This window comes from Chaetura pelagica, unplaced genomic scaffold, assembly GCF_000747805.2.
Source record: "Chaetura pelagica isolate M959 unplaced genomic scaffold, ChaPel_1.0 scaffold117, whole genome shotgun sequence".
In the NCBI taxonomy this organism is placed as follows: domain Eukaryota; kingdom Metazoa; phylum Chordata; class Aves; order Apodiformes; family Apodidae; genus Chaetura; species Chaetura pelagica.
The window spans coordinates 8072848-8092420 of record NW_009954185.1 but is presented as its reverse complement, the minus strand read 5'-3'; the positions used below and the strand labels follow the sequence as shown (position 1 = coordinate 8092420).

The window sequence follows — 19573 nt, the reverse complement described above, 5'->3', positions numbered from 1 at the left end:
GTCTTAATGCTCTGTGTAGTTAATGCTAGGCATGTAATTTTAAAACTTGCATGCAATAGAAGCAGATTATTATTTCCTTGCTGTATTTTATATTCTGGTGTGGGAAAGGAAGAAATTTCAGAAAGAAGAAGTTTTGATTTGGGGGACTACTGAAAATGGAAACAAAAAGAGGGGAGTAATGCGTGTCAGTCTGGTTATCAGTCAAGCTGGAAAGAGACAGCTTGTTCTGTCGAACACCAAGAATGTTAGTAGTCAGCCAACCACTTATGCAGGAAGAAAACCCTAGACTGAAAGGTAAGGTTCAAAGACATCTGTGTATGTTTCTGAAATGAGATTGAGTTAAGCTTGCGACTGAATTATACCTACTGATTATGTGTGTTACATATGTGATTTTTGTTTAGCAGAGACTATTCATGTGAATGCTAGTTATTTTATTTTACTTGCAGGATCAGGCTCGCTCCTTTCTTGTCCAGTCTTGGATACTTTTTATGTATCCAGCATTGATGTTGGGTGACTGTGATTTGTCAGAAGGCTTAGCAGTGCTGTGGCATCTCTTTTTTTTATTTTTTCCTTTTTTCTTTTTTTTTTTTTCTTCTTTTTCCCTTGCCTTCAGTGAAATACATTGGCTTGCTGTTTTCTACATGTTTATATGGTGAACTTCTTGCTGAATGTCTGTGGCTAGCATCCTCTCAAGCTGACCTAATGGTGTGATACAAACACTCTACCATGTACAAGGACTGATTCCCTGCTTAAAAGAACTCTTCAGCACTAAAGGTGTTATCAGCCATGTGCTGGTGATGGTTTGTTTCTGTTTGCAAACTGATCTGTTCTTCTGAGTTAGTTTGGGTTGGTAAGTGATACTTTCCATTCACCCAGAAAGAGGAAGCAGAGCTTAAGAGTGGACATTGGGGTACCTGCATGCATTTGCTGTTTCTGCAGCAGATTTGGTGTGTTACTTGAGAGAAGCCATAAGACAGGACCCAAAGAGAAGGCTGACAGAAGGCATTTTCTCAGCAGCTGTGAGCTCCTGAGAACTTGCTAAGGCCAAAGTGAGATTATAAATCACTAAGGCAGTGCCTTATCTCATTTGTAACTGAAGTTTAGTTGTGTGTAAAGTGGGCATAATCCCTGAATTATAAAACAAAGGCTGTGTTTTTCAAGTTAGCTTGAAATCCTTATGTAGAGCTGAGGAATGCTAAATTATTAATCTGACTGGAGAATATTTCTAGAGGTCACCAGTACTAATAGTTTCTTTCAAACGAAGTAGGTGCACTTAGAACAATTTGCCCCCTATGAAATCTCTGACCTTGCCTATTCGAACTTCTTGGCAAATGCATCATTTAATACAGAAAGCTCCTCAGGGAGGGTTCTTCACATCTGCCATCATAATTTCTTATTTCCTAAATGCAGCAATTTGTACTTGATTATTCTTACAAGGATCATGCCTCCTTTCCCTCCCCCTGCTTTGGCACATTCCTTTGTGCTGCAGCTTGTTCTGTAGCATAAGCACAGCATCTGAGAGTGTTCAAAATCCAAAAATTTCATTGTTGTTCTTCTACCATTTCCTTACCACTCCGTTCTAGGGGAGGGCATGAAATAATCTGCTCTTTTATTTTCAGACTGTTTTCCTGCGGATTGTAAGTGACAGCAAGTTGTCATCGCTTTACAGCCATTCAGCAAATAACAAAACTGAGCTGAATCTCTCATTTAAGTTTACTAAGAACAAGATTTTGCAAAACAAGAATATGCTGCCACTTCTTTGAGTACTTAGTATCTGTAGGACTTAAGAAAAGGACTGAAGCCTGATGTTTTAAAGACGCCTATGTACTTGACTGCCTGTAGAACTGAATTGGACCGAAGTACCTGTAAAGAGCTTTAAAAATCTAAATGACTATGAAGACCTCCTTCGTGCATCACTCTTGGCCATGGTCCCTTCACAATGAAAGAAAGGCATATCAGCAAGGTCACATAAAATACTCTTAGTTCTGCATCTTAGAAACCGCACAAGTTAAGGGAATTGCTGCATTCTAGCATGGCTTTTCAGGAAATGCATCTTCTGAAGCAGATCACTTATATTCCCTAGAAAAAAGGAACCGTTGCTTGCACAAAAGCAAATATTTAAGACAGACAGCTTTGAAGAAGGATGCAGAAATATACTGTGAAAAATGCTCATATTTGTAGCTTGTAATAAATATTTTATTAAAACTGGTCAATAAAAGTAAAATTCAAATTTAAATTACTTTCTGATGTTTCTAGGGGGTACTCTTTGCATTCCAGTTGGTTTCACATTGCTGTTCCTCTACCCTTTTGCAGTGCTGGTATTCTACTGTTCCAATAAACTCCAGGGAAAATAATTATTTCCAAATGTAAACCTGTATGAATTTTACTTTTGTTTTTTTTTAAAAATATTTAATAACATTTAGCTGTGTTCACCTTTGTATCACTTTCTTTCCCACTGAATCCAGAATATTGCACTACTGCTGACTGAGAAGAGAATGTGTTTGAAGGGGGGAGCCCTTTATATCTGTGTCAGGAGTTCCTTCAGTGATACTATAAAACAAGGAATGAGTGCACAGAAGGCTGTTGGCCCTGTTTGTTAAGGTGTAAACAACAACCGCTTGCAAGGTCTCCCTGTAATAAACAGCACAGACTTTCTGAAGAACTGATTAAACTGATTATTTTTTAATTAACTTGCATTTTAGCTGTGCACAGCCACATATTCAATTTCAGGTTTAGTGGGGTTTTTGTGAAGGAGTATGGGGAATAAACATTCAGCAGTGCAATAAAAGAAGAAAGCAAGTGGTTGTGTTGAAGAAACATTATTATTTGATAGGCCATTCTGAAGAATTACTGCCTTGTCTTAGATTTGTATTAAATGTCTGAAATACTTGAGCAAGTTGCCTCTGTGTTCTTTAGCAAGTTTACTTCCACTCCCTGCTTTCCACCCCCAACTAAAGTACGTTCATCAAATTGCTGATTTGGAAAGGTTCGTGATGAGGTCTTTGAGCTGTGTTGTCTCTGTCCCTCCATATCGCCCCTTCATCTTCTTCTCATATGAAATAAAATCCCGAACAAATTAACTGCCAAACAGTTATGCTCCGTCTCTTCGATCTGCTTTTAGGTTTTTCCAAGAGGGCTGTGCTGATTAGGTAAGGAGATGTCATGGTCTTCTTCCGTGGATGTAGGAAGATAGCAGATATGATCGCCTGAGGAAGCCAGAGCGCAGAGTGCAGGGATGGCTTTCGCCCAGTCACACATCATGGCAGCGAGAAGACATCAGCACAGTAGACTCATCATTGAAGTGGATGAGTACAGCTCCAACCCCACACAGGCTTTCACGTTCTACAACATTAACCAGGGACGTTTTCAGCCCCCACATGTGCAAATGTAAGTATTATAGTTTTGTTATTGCTCTAGCACAGCCTTCTGAATTGTTATTGCCTTCTCGATGTGGTATTTGATGGACCAGTCAAAAAGAATTCAAGGAACACTCTCTTGCTGCCTTTCTAATAATAATTACTATGATGATACAAAATCAGTCCATTTGGAAAGTATAAGTACTTTGTTAAAGGATGGGAGAAAGATCACTCCACTAGCTTAACTGTAGTATATAACACTTACGTATTAAAAAGAGAAATAAACACCAAGCAGTGGTAATAAAATAAGAGATGCCACAAAGATTGTATTTTCTGCAATCTTAATAATGTTTGTTTGCATTGAGATCTTGCTTATTGATGTAAATAGCTGTTGAAAGTATCAAGCCCATATCTGTACAACACATACTGTTTGGTTAGTTATATTACAGCTACATACAAGGGGAAAATCACATCAATAAATAAAATAGTGTGATCACCCATCCGACAACCTACTTTCATACCGATGTGCTGAAGATGCCAAGTGCTTAAAGAGTAATTAAAATAATGTGTTTGTTTCTGACTTCTTATATAATGACAAGATCAGTAAAATTAACTGCTCTAAATGATTTAATTTTTATGTAAAGTGGAGAATTATAATTACAAAATGAAAATTGCCTTAAAGTTTAAAGCCAGAAGGAAGAGCAAAACAGCAAAGCTATTACAAATAAATTAAGTATAAAATTCTACTGTAAAATATTTTTATAGGGAATAAAAATGTCTGTACCATTTTATTGTGTTTCTTAAAGAGAGAAGCAGCCTTATCTTCAGATCAGAGGGCTTATTTTCATTTTTTTAAGGATTTTTTTTTTTTCCTTTAAGAAGACTGAATAAGCAGTCACCTCATTCACATTTTTGGTATTTAATATGATTTGGTAATTTAACAAACATAGGCCATAATTTCTGCACTTAAAAAATCTCTAGCAGTTATGACAGGTTTAATGCTATGTGCCAATTTAGTGAATGCTTATGTACATTGTTTGGCATAAAGTAGATATTAGGTTAAAAAATCATAAGACTAACAAGTATACCAGGGTGATGAGCAAACACCCAGTTTTGGGGGGCAGTGTATTGGCTTATGGTCTGTGTTTGGGGTTTTTAGGTGCTGTTGTACACAAACAGTAAAATGAGTTGAGCATTAGCACTGGGAAACATCTTTTGTTTTGTGGAGCTGGCAAATGGTAGCAAAAGTACAAACAAACAAATGTGGGTTCAGAAATACTTTTACAAATGAAAATGCCAAATGCAGGTTGCTTTATTTGTTGAGGCTTAGCCATTCTTTGTGAATATTCAGACAGTTCCTGGGCACTCATGAGTTTGTTCACTGGTCTTAAAGCTCAATGTTTTTTAGTGGGCTGAAAACAAGTTATTTATTCATATCTTTTTAGTACCAAACACTGTGCAGTTTAAACTTCTAACCAACAACAAATAATGTTACTGGAGGGCTTAGACAGTCAACTGCATGACAAAAGTTCAGCACCTAAGCGAGTACTTGAAAATAAGCTATTCTTAGAAGACAGGTCCTCAGAAGAGTTTAGCAATCTCTCATGAATGATTAATACTACTGAAGAAGCTTGTGAAAATAGAAAAACAGACCAAATCAATTGAAACATTTACCACAGACTGACCTACTCTTTCTCTTGGTACAGAAATTGTAAATAATGTTTCTGAATGCCAGCAGGATTGCTTTGGCCTCTTACCAATGAATAGAATAATAACAAAGAAGGCAAAAGTAGACATAAAAAGTGTAACAAAAGCACCTTTTATTCACATGATTGTTATGGGTGGAAGCGTAGCCCTGCTTTAGTCCTTGCAAGTTTTGTCATTAACTTCAGGGAGGTGAGGGCTTTGACTTGTCTTTGTGTGTAGTCCAAATACCTAGAGTAGTGATATTGCAGGCAATCATAAACAGATTTCACACAGACCTGTTAACATCTGAACTCCTACTAAGCTACTTTAGCCACAGGGGTTTTTTTGTGCTCCTTTTCTTCTGAATTAAATTTTGCAGCTCTTCCTTGGTCCTCCGTGGAGTTTTATATTTCTTGTTTCACTTTTTAGCACACATAACATTGGGTTTTTAACAGTTTTTTCTATCCCCATTTTAGTCTAGGATTCCTGTGCTTGTGTGATGACTGGGTTGCCACTGACAAGAAGGGTGGTAAATTTTAATAGTGTTTTCAATTTCATCAGTTGTTTCTGGGAAATTCCTTCTTCACTCCTTTGTGTAACCACTGAAATTGAGTGTATAAATTAACCTCTGGCAGTGTTTTTGCTCTGAGATTTTTAAACTTTGCTTTTCAGTTTCTCTGCAACTTTTCATACTGCTTTAAAGAAAAAACAGATGCATTTGGAGATCAGTAGATCTTTATTCCTCTGCTCATGCTGCAAGCAGTGCGTTGGGTGTTGGTGTGACAGCTGCTGTGGGAATGCGTTACACTAGAATATGGGGATTGAGCCTCCAGAAATTATTTCCAGTAATACAACTTAGATGCCTTTGTGAAACTTGACATATGTTTTTACCTATATCCAGCCTCAGTGTGTGCATATCACTTCAAGGTGAAAAATCTGCATCTCATTTATTTAGTTTTTTTCCATTGATGCTTTTCCCATGAAAATTCTCTGGCCCATTGCACAGGATTTGAAGGTTATACTTACCTCGGCAACCAGGAAGATGCTGTCCACATCTTCCCCATCCCCATCCAAACTAAAAGAAAAAAAGCCTGTGCATTATGTGCTGCACGTGTTGCCATGGTAAGTCTGTTGTTTTTTCCATTCAGCTTCAGAGGAGCAACATGTGAAATGCATGCTACTCCCCAACACCCAACTTGCTGCTGTGCTGAGCTTTAGAAGATGTCTGGAGGAGAAGCAGCACCTGCTTTAAAGGCTATCCTAGCATGAGAAGTCAAAAAGTGGTATTTTAGGCCAGTCTGGATGTTGTGCCAGGGTAGTATATATAATTTAAAGCTGGCTTACTAGTACGACCTGTAACTCTCTTTAGGAAGTGCTGGGCAAACAGAGCAGTAATCAAAATTTGTTCACTGAGCTGATGATTAATCTTTTTAGCTTGAATGTCTGCAGCAATAGCCAGCATTAGCTCCCCTTCATATTTTCCAGCCATCCCAGTTCATTTTGAGGAGGAACTCCATGAACTGAACGCATTGCCCTTCACACAGCTTGCACCTTATGACATAAGCCTCATTCACTAGTCTAAAACCCACTGTTCACCATCCATATTCCTTTGCACCCCTGTTACCTCCACTCACCACCCCTCGTGCTCACTCTATGGCAGCTCTCTTCTCTCCACAACAGGCATTTTTGGCAGTCATGCAGCTCCACTGTTTGAGGTTGTGACCTCCTGTGTCTAACTCCCCCTGCATCTAACTGTTTTTCTTTGTTTGTTTTCATCTGCCCTTCCACATGTGCCTCTGGTCCTCCCACAACAACTCCCTCAGCTCAACAACAGTGTTTGCAGCTTCTCTCCCTCAGGGTCCAAATTCCAGTATGTGCTTGCTTATATACACCCCACTAGCATCTCCCATTTCCATACTGCTGGGTATTCATTCGGTATGGTTTGATAGCAGCTGATTTTACTCCTTACCTCATGTTTGGTTACTTTCTGCTCAAAAACTGGAACTTCAGAAAGACAACTAAAAGGTACTTGCAATCAAAGGTTGTTTCTCCAGTATTGCTGTTAAAACCCCAACATTTCTTCTTTCTAAAAAGGCACACAAAAGACAGAAACAAAATAATTTGTTCATACTCTACTTTTGTAGTTATATTGTAGAAAATGCTAAGAACTTTTTCTGCATATAAGAACATTTGGATGTTTTAGATTTATTCCTCACTCTCTCACTAATCTCGTGAAATTGTCAAAAAACCCTCAGTTTACCTACCTATAGATTTCATGGATTTCTTCTTTGACTTAGAGAAAAGATTATGTCATTAAATATTATTATTGTATATCTTCCAAGCAATACAATTCCTTCTGAAAATTTACCCAGTAAACAGAGGTAATATTATTAGTAGCAAAGATCTCTAAGTTTTTTGATTAAGTTTATATATAGAAAAGTAATCTGAATTGAAGCACAACCAGCAAAGGTTAGGAATATGTATTACATATTGAAAATGTGAACAAAAATAATTTCAAAATTACTGTTTTAAAAATAAAATAATTTGTAACAATTCTGTGTATCGCTCTGGTTTCTAGTGACAGTAATAGACCTCTTGCATATGTGGCTTTTTGATTTTATTCTATTAGAATTTTCCAACTGGAATAACAGATTTGATATAGCTGCATATAAATATATTTGTTTCTATACATTCTAATAAAATATGGATTAAAGGTAAAAAGATTGAGTTGAAAACAAGTATTCCTCATGTAGCAGAGCGGTGTTCTCAGCTTTCCTCTTCTAAATCATAAGTCACATCAAACTGAGTCAGTTCTTTTAGTTTCCTCAGTTTTGAGGTTTTGAACAATGCAGACTCGCCCCTCGCAGTTTCTGATTTCATTTAATATAATTAAGCCCAGAAAGTGTCCACATTTGTCCTGACAATAGCCAGGCTTAAATGTACATTTACAGCTGCTGTCAGGAGAGTTCTTATCTTGCTTTGCATTAACACACTGAAACATATCTCCAAAATGTGTTAATTAAATTTGCCGGAATTATATAACTTTCAGGAAAAAAACCTTATAATTAGAAAAAAACCGCATTTAAGTGTATTTATGTATCTAAAATAAATCTTTCCTCTGTGTACTGTGTAATCATATTTAAACAATGAAGCAGGATAGCACTGTTCCTTTGAAACTGGCAAAGCCTTTGATTTATGTGTAAGTATTTGTTTCAGAGTTACTGCCGTAGTTCAGTCTCTTTTCCTTAATCTCTTTAAATTAATCCATCTACTCAACAAATACTAAAAATGTTGTGATGTGAACATCAAGAGTTTTTACACCTCCCATTACTGTTAGTTTTGTTTTATAAATCTCTTCCATCAGACAGATCTAGAAGTCTGTGTAGTCTTTTGTAAAGGTAAAAAATAGTATTAGAATTGCAAAGTAGGCACTATGAAATACATAAGTATCTTATCACCTTGTTATGATGCATTTCTTACAGGGTTGATCCGGTGCCCCATGATGCTCCCAAACCTCCAGGATATACACGATTTGTCTGTATTTCTGATACTCACTCAAGAACTGATCCCATCCAAATGCCATATGGAGATGTGTTAATACATGCTGGTGATTTTACTGAGCTGGGACTTCCTAGTGAAGTAAAAAAATTCAATGAGTGGCTAGGTAGGTATTGAAATATGTGTGGATTTGAAAGTAAATTTGTTTACTGATTCTATCTGCCCCTTCTGCCTCCCAGTAAAAACCATCATGCACTCAGAACTGATGAATATTAATTTGACTTTGAAATTTCAATGGCAGTGAGCAGGAATCGCATTATTTTTCTCTTTTTTTTTTTTTTAACAAATATTTTTGCATTTTTCCAACTGAGCAAATAAGATTTGTGAGACTATTCATCTGTTCTGCCTTCACACTCTCAAGTGTACATTAAGCAACTTCTCGGTGTTAGCAACAATTTAAGTCAGTAGGCCTTTAATGATTAACATAAACCCTCTTACATACATTGTTATGGCTTTGCTTCTGAAAAAAAAAAAAAAAAAAAGTTGTGACTGAAAACATTTGTCTGTTTAACCCCGGAGGCTCATGGTTTTTTTATCTGAGGCTCAGCTGCGCCACAGGGATGAATTCCAAACAAAGCAAAACGTGCCTGTGGTTGCTGTCTTGGATGTAGCAGACCAGATGTAGATGCCTTCTGTAGGCAACTGTTGGCATTGGTAACTGAAATTCTGTTTCACTGGGCAAGACAGTGGTGATTTACATGTGCTTCTGCAATGTTTTGTAGATGCTAAAAAAAAAAAATGTCAGTGAAAAATGGAAAGCATACACGGTATCCAGACAAAAACCCTGATCAGTTTTGTTCCTGCAGCAGAACAGATACCTTAATTTGGACTAAAAATTGATTCTGGATTCTGATATTCATGACCAAAAAATGGGTGAGAGGAAATGAAGGAGTTGGAGAGACAAAGGACACAGTTTTTGGGTAATGGATTTCAGTGTTTAGGTTAATTTTCTTTCCTGTAGTTGGGTTTTTTTGCATTTGTCCTGTCTTTTTTTTGCATTGCTTTACAGCCTTCCACACTGGGAAAGCACAAAGCAGACAGATGCATGTAGGCTGAAGTGGAATATAAAAAAAATAATCAGATCTTGACAATTTAAACAAATATTTACTAGCAAATAATTATCAGCAAGGCCGATAAATATTTATTTGAGTTTGGAAACCCAGTAATATACCCCACAAGGAGCAATTGCATTGTTCTATGAGTACTACATATATACATATGTTCTATGAAGGGACAGCATGTGGAAGTGACATAGTCACTCTGCCTCTGCATTCAAATGAAACATACTGGTTGTAGAAGAAACCAAATTTTAATCCTATTCTGTGGGTTTCTACCATTTGTTCTAATAATGTACCGGAAATAGCATATAAAGATTATACAAACCGTATGGTTATCCCTTCTGAATAATAATTTTATTTATCTGCTAGTGTGGGAAGAAAAGTGCTTTGGGATATTGCTAGTGAGCAAGCATGGGAGCTACACACATTACTTGCTGCACAGGTTTTGTCTCCCCAGTTCTCCATCTGCCTCCCTGCTGGTCACAGCTGTACAATGTTATGAAGAAGTCCTTAAGCTGAAATCCTCTCATTATGGTAGGGAGATTTCCCAAGGCATTTCTGTGATGGTCTTTTCACCATTTTTATTCCAAAAGAATACTTAACTTTTCGACTTTTCAGGCATGCCTCCAATGTCATGGTAGCGTGCAGTTTGGGAAAAGGTGATCTTAGTGGATTGAGTTATATTTTTTCCAAGAGTGTCTTTGAGATTTTCAAATTTAGCAAGTTGAAGTTTTTTTTAGTTTCTTGGCAATTTGAAAAAATGCAAAATTAACTGAAGTTTTAAATTCATTCTAGAAAATCCAATAGAAAAAAAATTGGGTCAGTACAGAAGTTTCATTCAGCTAGCATTGAAAGTTTTGTTCCAGTTTGAAATTGTTAACTTTTTTTTTTAAATTCTAGCCAATGAGATTCCAAAACTGAAACTCCAGCTTTTAAAAAATATATATATTTTTAAAACAAACAATTTATCAACTTTGAATACCATAGTAAATGGTCCAATGGTTAAAAGTGTTCTCTTTGAGAAGAAGAAATTTCATAAGTTTTTGCTGGTTGTCCATTTTGTTGTGAAAGGCACTCGTCTCCAACAGTGTTGATTCTTCTAGATAGCTGCTTCCTGTACATGCCATGATTTTGCAATTCCCACAGCCTACCCAACCTTCTCCTTCTTCCTTGACTTAACATTTTATTAGTGTCTTGAGAAAGTAATTGACAGATTCTGACAGAGACTTTTACTTCCAGTGTCATTCTTACCTGCTGCCACCAAATTTCCTCGTCAGTTCCTTCATCCCATAGCACAAGCCTCACCTTCCCACCTAGTTATTCTGCTCTGTGTCAAATCTATGTCTTCTGCCATTTTAGACTACAATTTTGTTTATGACTTGGAATAAACAATAGAATATTTGTTTGTTACACCTTCTCTTGATCTCAGCTTCCTCTCAGGCATCAGACAAATCCTACTCTTGCTGCTTCTCCGGTAGCTTTATGCATAGAATTGATTCCTACCTTCCAGCTTTCTATTCCATCATACCCTCTTCAGTCTGTGCCACTCTGGTCTATCAGCCTATTTCATCTTTTCAGTTTACCCTTCAGCACATTCTGATTTTATCTTTCTGCTCTACATAAAATTACTGGGCCTGTTTGATAGAAAGTGTATTTTACATTAACTTCCATGGACCTTATGGTTCTATCAAGCACATGCTCAAGTGTTGTGCTAATAGAGGCACATTGGCTTGCTGAGTCATACCCTAAAATATGTTCTCTCTTTTTTAGGCTAACTGTACATGGTTACACAGGAGGGCCTGTAGCACCTCAGATCCTGGGTCTCAAGCCCAGTATCATCTTTGACTGTGGCCAGCAGCCAAGGTGCTCTGCTTTGTCTGTTCCTTAGTCACCTAGTTTTATACTTTATATCCTCTGACTCATAAAGCCCTCCATCTCATTTCTTTTCACTTCATTCTTTTTGGTAATTAGTTGTTTCCTTTTACTTTTCTTTTACTCAAAGCCCCCTCACCCCTTCCTAGGGAGGGATTTGAGGTTTTACGAGGGCAAGATTGATGCCTAACTGGATGGAGGAGATTAAACATTGGTGATAATGAGATGTGTGTGTTTCGCAGCTTTATCTGGAAGGTGGTCCAAGAACGTCTTGAGCCACAGCATTAATTTTTATGTATTAAATGGATTTTTCTTTTCTGAGTTTTTTACTTGCCTTTTGGATCTGTGCAAATGTTGAGTGCTGATGCAGCCTTGCATCAGAGTTCCACAATACGATAATTGATTGTGTGAAGAATTTGGCTTTTTTTGAACCTGTCATCTACTAGTTTCATTTGGTATCTTCTAATACTGAAAGAGGCAAGCGAACAATTTCAGTCTTCATTCTGCTTAAGAATTTATAAGGGCTCTTCCCATATCTGCCCTTAAGATATTTTTCAGGCTGAAAACTGTTTAGAAGTCCTTAAATGCTGTTGATCATCTATGTCACTCTTTGTACCTCTTTGTTCTATATACTGTAAAAATGGTGAGACTTTAACTGCACATGATCTGAGTGCACCACACGTTTATCCCTTGGCATAATGAAATTTCCTAGTTTGTTCCCCTTTCCTTTCCAGTGTTGTGTATTATTCTGTTTTTATTTTTGACTGTGACTGAACAGTGAAATGATATCTTCATAAAATTGCCTATTATAACTCTATGAACTCTTTCCTAAATGGTAATACCTAGTTCAGAACCCATCAGTGTGTATCTGTAGTTGGTATATTTTTTCCAGCACTGGAATTATTCTGCATAAATTTATATTCAGTTTCATCTGTTGTCTTACTGCCCAGTCATGCAGTATCATGATGTACTTTTGCAAGTCAGTTTTCTATTTTGCTACCCTTATTCAGGGTAAAGAAAATGAAGGAAAAAAAGGAAGAATAGCTTGCCAATGGTGCCAATCTGGTCACAACCTTAGCAGAGGGGATTGGACTAGATGATCTTTAAAAGTCCCTTCAAGCCCCAAACATTCTCTCTAATCAAGGCTAGATAAGGTAGATTATAAGACAGATGAAGCTAAGTCTGCACTGTAGCTATCCTTGTCCTCAGCTTTTTCATTATTTTTGTTTTTGTAATTTATTCCCTGCATGCATATAAATCAAATCTGATGTAGGACAAGGACGCGTGTCCTGCTTTAGAGCACTCATCAAATAATTACTCCAAAATCACCTCTATTTTTCATCTCCCATATTGTTGGTACTGGAAATAGCTTGCTTGGCTCAGTTCCTCTTGTAATTCCCTTCGCTCAAGTCTGCAATATCATTTCCAAATAGTGTAAGCTCCAGGACCCACTGTCACTTTGAGCTTGTGGTTACTTTCCTGGAAATTTAAATAACTAGCTGACCTGTCGTAGAAGCTACAAGACATGCATATTGTGTCTGAGAATTACCCTCTGTGCATAGATGGGGAAGATTACTTAAACTAACACATTTTATAATATCCATTGCTTCAGTGTGATTGCTGGAGATTTTCCAGTGTCAAAAACAGTATTCCTATTTGAAATTCAAGTTCAAGCTGAAGCTGAAATAAACAGAAGGTGGCTTTGCATTGTGGTGGAAAACAATAATTAGCTCTTCAAAGCATTTTTCCTGAAAATGTTAACCTTACTTGCATATCATGCACACACAAAAAAAATGGATTGCATTATTTGATGTGCATTTCAGGAATTGACCTGGGCAGCTTCAGCTTGAAGGAACATTTTTATTTCAGACTAAAAATATTTTAGAGTAAAGATGCCTTCCCATCTATAATGAATAGCACTACTAGAATCATGTAGTTTGTAGTATTAAATTGTGGAACAAAATCAGCTAATTTTGGTCAATAAACATCACCCTTACTTTCAAATGAATGATAAAAAATAAAAAGTCTTCAAAAATACCTGAAACACTAGGCTTAGCTTTACTTTTGCTTTCCTCTCTTAACAGGTATTTTACGTATTTAGGTTCAATAATATTCACATTTAAACCAGATAAAAATTGTGTTGAAGAAAAAGAAAATCAGTTCCAGAGCAGCAAAATAAATCAGAATTTATGAATTGTAGTCATGCCATTTTGACCATCGGTAATTACACTATTTTTATGTTAATGTAGAAACCCCCTGAAAGAAAAATTTAAGCACTAATTATCTATTTACAAAAGAACGGCTTTGGAAATGCAGTGAAAAACATTGAACTGTGTAGGGATTTAGAACAGATGTAATTTTTAAAAAACTGGGCATACTAAAAAAAATGTTTTTTATTGCATTTCTTAAATGTGTGATGGCTCAGATCAATTGGTACATCAAAGGCTCAGACAGGACAGCACAGAAAAGTGCACAGCAACACACTCTTCCAGTATTTCTCCAGTTCTGGGGAGTATGTCCTGAAGACTTCTGAACGTTAAACTGGCTGCTGGGAGTCTCAGGAGTATTTAAGGTACATTCCTCTGTTGGGAAGATGACCCAGAACAACTGTTTTCCAGGTATGCTAATGGTGAGAAGCTGTAGAAGTTATTGGAGTGGTAGGTGCTAAAGGATTTTTCCTTCATTCCCTCCTTCCAAACACATGTTTTTTGGGGAATTTCTTGCACACTGTACTAATACCAAAGTTGTTTCTTTCTACTGATGGAATGGAAAGTAGCCAAACTTTGAGATTCTGAGTCTCTGGGATGACTCACCTAAAAATGTCTTGTGATTTTCTTAAATATTGAGATCCCTGACCCCCGAAATAAGGAAGTGAGTAAAAATACTCAGTCTCATTCCAGACTAGCAGATAAGTGTAGCTTTAGGGAGGCGACACGGCCCCGAAGTGCAGAGAACAACCAGTGAACTGAAAGATCTGGAATATGATTTCTGTGCACTGTCATTGCCTCTGGCAGAAATGCCTGACAGAACCTGAGGAAGACAGGAAACCAAATTCTAGTTAGTCATCTTCAGATTTGACAGCCTCTTTTGTTGTTCCCCCTTGTAAAATTGTGAAAATGATGCTCGATCCACATACCATGTGAATGCGTTTGAGGATTAATTATTCTCGGTACAGCACTTTGAACACCTATTGCATAGCACTGTACACAAACATTACACATGGTTATTGGTGCTGTGCACCTTGTAGAGTGACAGCTCTTTGTAGTCTTCCTTTCCAGAAGATGGCAACTGGGAGGTACTGAAAGCACCTTTGTGACATCTGAAGATCTGAGTAGGAATCTGCCTTGATGTGCAGAGATCCACGTAGGAATTCTAAAGTATTTTTAGTTGTTACTTTTTAACATAGTCCTCTATCTCCATTTCTTTCATTGTCCCAATATATGTATTGTAAACCAAAACTGGAATATTCTAAAGGGCAAAAAAGCTGTTAAAGAAATCGGTTTCCTCTGAAAGATGTTTTATTTAAGACTACGACTGTTTTGGGAAGTAAAAAAGGAAAAATATGTTTTTAAATCGACCCTGTGGCTCATGCAGTTGAGAATCCTTAATCCATTAATTGCCGTAATCCAAGGGAACTTTTCAAAGGAAGGTTCAGTCTAGGCAAACCTTGCAGTCCTACGATTTTCTAGGCATTTGTTACTCACCACTAGTGGACAGCAGGTACAGCGCTACAGAATCTTTTGGTTTGACTCACTGCAGCTACTCTGATGGCCTGGTTTGCAGCATGCATTGGGTTGGTTTTCCATAATTACAAGGTAATTAAATAAACCAGGGTAGAAGGAAGCCACTTTTCCTTTCGAAGTAATTTCGGCCAATTATTATACACATGTGGGTGCATGTAAAACAGTCTGTCAAAGACTAAATTGTTATCAGATATTTTTTAGTTTACTTTGCCTTTATCTATTTATTTTAAGAAATCCTGCTTTGCAAATGTGAGCAACATTGTATGTGTTTGCTGTTTTATTGTTTGATATAATTATTGGCTTTTACAATGGAAGAATGTCTGGAGCTAGCAGGTTACAGATGACTTGGGAGGGAATGTTCATTTACAATGTTATTCCAGATTACACACCATACAAAAAGTATGTTAATGTGAATTTCCCAGACATCAGCCCCAGTGTTTAAACACAGAACTGTCAAAGAGATGCTAAAAAAGCAATCTGAGACAGTTATGCAGACTTTTGACTGTAACACTCACTGCTGTATTCTAAAAGGTTGAGATGAGAGGGAAAAAGCATTAAGTGGGCACTTATATGATTGCCACTGCTTTTAATGAATACTAAAAATTCTGCTCCCTACAATACCAGGAGAGAAGCAAAGCACATCTGCTTGTTCAAGTTTGCATTTATCTTGGTGAAGTTGCAAGTCAGTAACAATTGTAAACTGCAAAGGAGGTCGCTGGTTGATAAAGATGCCTGACCTCTAAGTACAAGAGGAATCTGGAATATAAACATCATGCATTTTCTTTTGAATTATATGCAGCATCAGTCTAATTTATGGAGAAGGGGACTTGCTGATAGAACAGGGTGAACCTTTTAGCACACAGAATTCTAGTTTGAACAAACTGAAATGCAGAGAAATAGCAAACAAAGGCACATTGTTTAGTGCTTTGCATTATGCAGTTTGTAGTTCAAGTAATGGTTCCTCAGCATTTCAAGTTATTTTGTAAAAAATATGTTGATCATAAAAAGGACCCACTGTAGTTTCGAAGTTAAGAATTGCTGTAATAATTTTGTAATTGGTGCATAAACATGCAAAAAATTAGATGTGCACTTGTTTTTTCTTAATTAGTAACCTACAGTAAAAAAAGGAATAAACAAAGATGTTGCTAGCTAAACAATATATACTCTTATACACATTATATTCCCAGAAGTAATATCAAATTCTTACACTAAGCAGATAAAGGCTAAGAAACTTTCTGAATAGAGCTTGCCATTATTGAAAAAACCTCTGTGTATCTAGTCAAGATGCTGGTAAGATGATAATATAGTATGGCTCTATACAAGCTAAATAATGATATCCCAGGCTTTTTGATAGTAAAATAATCTCAAAGAATAATAAATTACATTGATTTAGGTGATGTAGGGCAGAATTTTTTTGTGTGATGAGTTGTTACTCAGGCCAGCCACTGCTGCCTGACTCCTTGGATTTTGTCTCTTAGGCTGTATATGGGTTCTTAGGTTTCTCATGCTGTGTGATTTCTCATTCCTTTGAAGCCCCTCCTTCAGACTGGGCATTAGTCTTTTTAGTCACTTTCAGGAAACTCAAGGGAATATAATTATCTTTGAGGCCTTTACTCCTCTGCTTAATATAGCAAATGACGTGAATCTGTTGGGTGTTTTCCGAGGGATATTGAGAGACAGATGTACAGAAGTATAAAGCATTGTACTTCTACAATTTCTTTTTCTGTGAGAAGTTGTTACTCTTTGCTTAAACTGCTAAATTAAGTGCAAGATAATGCATCTCCAGTATTTTTTTGCATCCAGGGGGAGATTACAAAATGGAAAGAAAAGGGAAAAATTAGGCAGGAAAGAAAAGAGCTATGTAGCAGAGAAGAAGAAAAAAGGAGGGAAAAATCTCTCATCCCATGTTAAAAGTGAGGCTGAAAGAGTGGATGGTGGCTTGAAGCCCCATTCCAAATGGACAGAATTTTGATGTGTAAACATTCCTGTCAGTTCCAAATCCAAATAGGATGAAGTGACTAGAGATTGATTATGGGTGAAAATATCTTGCAAGTTAGACATTATAGGAGGAAAAAAATCCCTTATTTTAGGAAAAAATACAAATTTTTTCTAAGCAATGAAATTTTATTCCCTCCAAAACATTTTAAACTGACATTTTGATTAATTTTGTTTCCTTGGTAATGTCAGAATCACTACATGAATTTCCAAATATATCCCATTTCATCCTAGTGGTATTAATAATTTTAATACAGAAAACTGTTTTGGTAAAATTTTTCCAACCAGTTCTAGTTGTAGTTTGTCTCCATGTTATAGGGATAATTTAGCAGAAGATTCTCATGTGCCAAGAACAGAGGAATCCCCAGCCTTTGGGCAAAAACCCTTGTTTTGTTTTGACCGGTCAAAATAAGAGATCAGGAAAAAAAAAAAAGTAGATTTTCCCCCAAATTAATAACTTTTCCTGTCTTTTTTTTGGTTTGGAAATACATCTTTGACTCCCATAGCATATGTTTTTGCATGTGTTTCTTGGCACTCCTGAACGGCAGATCTATTTCTTACATGCTTGCTGCCTTAATTTTACTGGGGAATGAATTTTGTCATGGATATGTGTGCAGAATTCCTGTGACAGCCATAAATTTTCTGTAATATCTTTGTATACATAGTTTCTGTATTAAACTAAGTTTGCTACCTGCCCACCAGCAAAGCCATATGCTAGCATCAAACGTTAATTGCCTATCAGTTGGGTATTTAGTCCTACTCATCTGCTAAATGGATAGTAAGAGAAACTTATACCAAAGTTAATGGAACGTAGTTTCTAGTCCTGTTAAATTGCTTGTCTACCATAGATTTGTTCCATTAGAATCACAACACAAAATGAGTTTTAAATTTCTTTCAGCATTGCAGTCTCCTTAAAATTCTTGTTTGTTTTCCAGTGTAGACTCACAGAAACCTAGAATCACACAGCATGGGGGGTGAAGGGCAGACTCTACCTCAGAACTCATTGAGTCCAACCTCCTCTTCAAAGCAGGTCTAGTTAGAGCAGGCTGCTCAGAACCCCCTATTCCACCTTCTGATGATCCTCATGGTAAACTTCTTTCCTTATGCCATGTTCCCACTTGTGTCTGTTGCCTCTTGTAGTACCTGTGTGCACCTGTGAAGAGAACCTACATCTGCCTTCTCTCTATCATGAGATCTTGTAGTTGCAGACATCAGTAAGGTCTTCCTTTTGTCTTTTCTAGTTTCAGATCTCAGCCTCTTCCTATATGCCACATTCCCCAGCAATCTTGATGGCCCTCTGCTGGACTTGGTTCAGTTAGTCTGTACTTTTCTTTTACTGGTGAACCCAGAACTGGACACCACACTCCAGATGTGGTCTCACAAGTGCTAGATAGAGGAGAAAGATCACTCCCTTTGTTCACCTGGTATCATCAATGCGAATACAGACCAGGATGTGGCTGGCTGGCTTTGCCACAAAGACACACTGCTGAGTCTTGTTGAATGAAGTTCCTCCATCCTAGGTGCAGGAGTTTACATTTGCTTTTATGAAGTTTGTAAGCCCATTTTTCCAGCCTTTAGAGGTTCCTCCTAATAGCAGACATGCCCTCCAGAGGGGGTCAGCAGATCCCTACCCCTAATTTGGCGTTTGCAAACTTGCTGGAAGTGCGTCCAATCAGATCATCCAGGCTGTTAGTAAAGATGGGAAGCAGTGTCAGATATTGGGAATACTTGGTGGATCTTAAGTCTATAAAAGGCACTTGAAAAAATTAGCATTTCTCAGGATTGTGCTAACACCCTGGATGTTGGACTGTGGTCCTGCTACAGAAAGGTGGTGTTGGTGCCTCTGATGTTAATGATAGGAGGACCAAGCTTTAGTGCTTAGAGATATTTAGCATTCAATGTTGACTACTCCATGAGGACTAGAGTGAGTATTAGTAAGTATGGATCATAGTCAAAGCAAAGAAGATGGAAAATGTGTAATCAATATTGTGGTCTGATAGCTGAGGGTCTTCATCTACATCCTCTTAACTAGCATCTTATACATATAGTTCATGACAACTGTGCCCAGCCAAGAACAAGGTTTCAAAGATTTATACCTAAGGTTGACTTTGCACTTCAAAAGCACTTGGAGGAGTAGTGAAGCATGTTCTAAAGTCATCTAAGGAACAAAGTTTAAACAAAATATTGTTAAATTCATATGCAAGGAGCAAAAAATACCCCTATTAGACAAAAAAAACCTAAGAGTTGAAGGGTAAAGAGGGCTTATGGAGACAAAGGGACGGAAATAGGTTTAGTTGCTGCCTGG

General features: G+C 37.2%; 1 protein-coding gene across 1 annotated transcript in view; it reads left to right on the top strand.

Moving 5' to 3' along the window:
* The first annotated feature begins 3121 nt into the window (after positions 1-3121).
* The window catches only part of MPPED1 (metallophosphoesterase domain containing 1), a 44189-nt gene continuing 27737 nt past the window's right edge, over positions 3122-19573 (top strand). The window contains exons 1-2 of the mRNA XM_010002977.1: positions 3122-3387; positions 8525-8706. Of these exons, the coding sequence (XP_010001279.1) occupies positions 3236-3387; positions 8525-8706 (334 nt within the window). The 5' untranslated portion in view covers positions 3122-3235. The remainder of the gene's footprint in view (positions 3388-8524; positions 8707-19573) is intronic.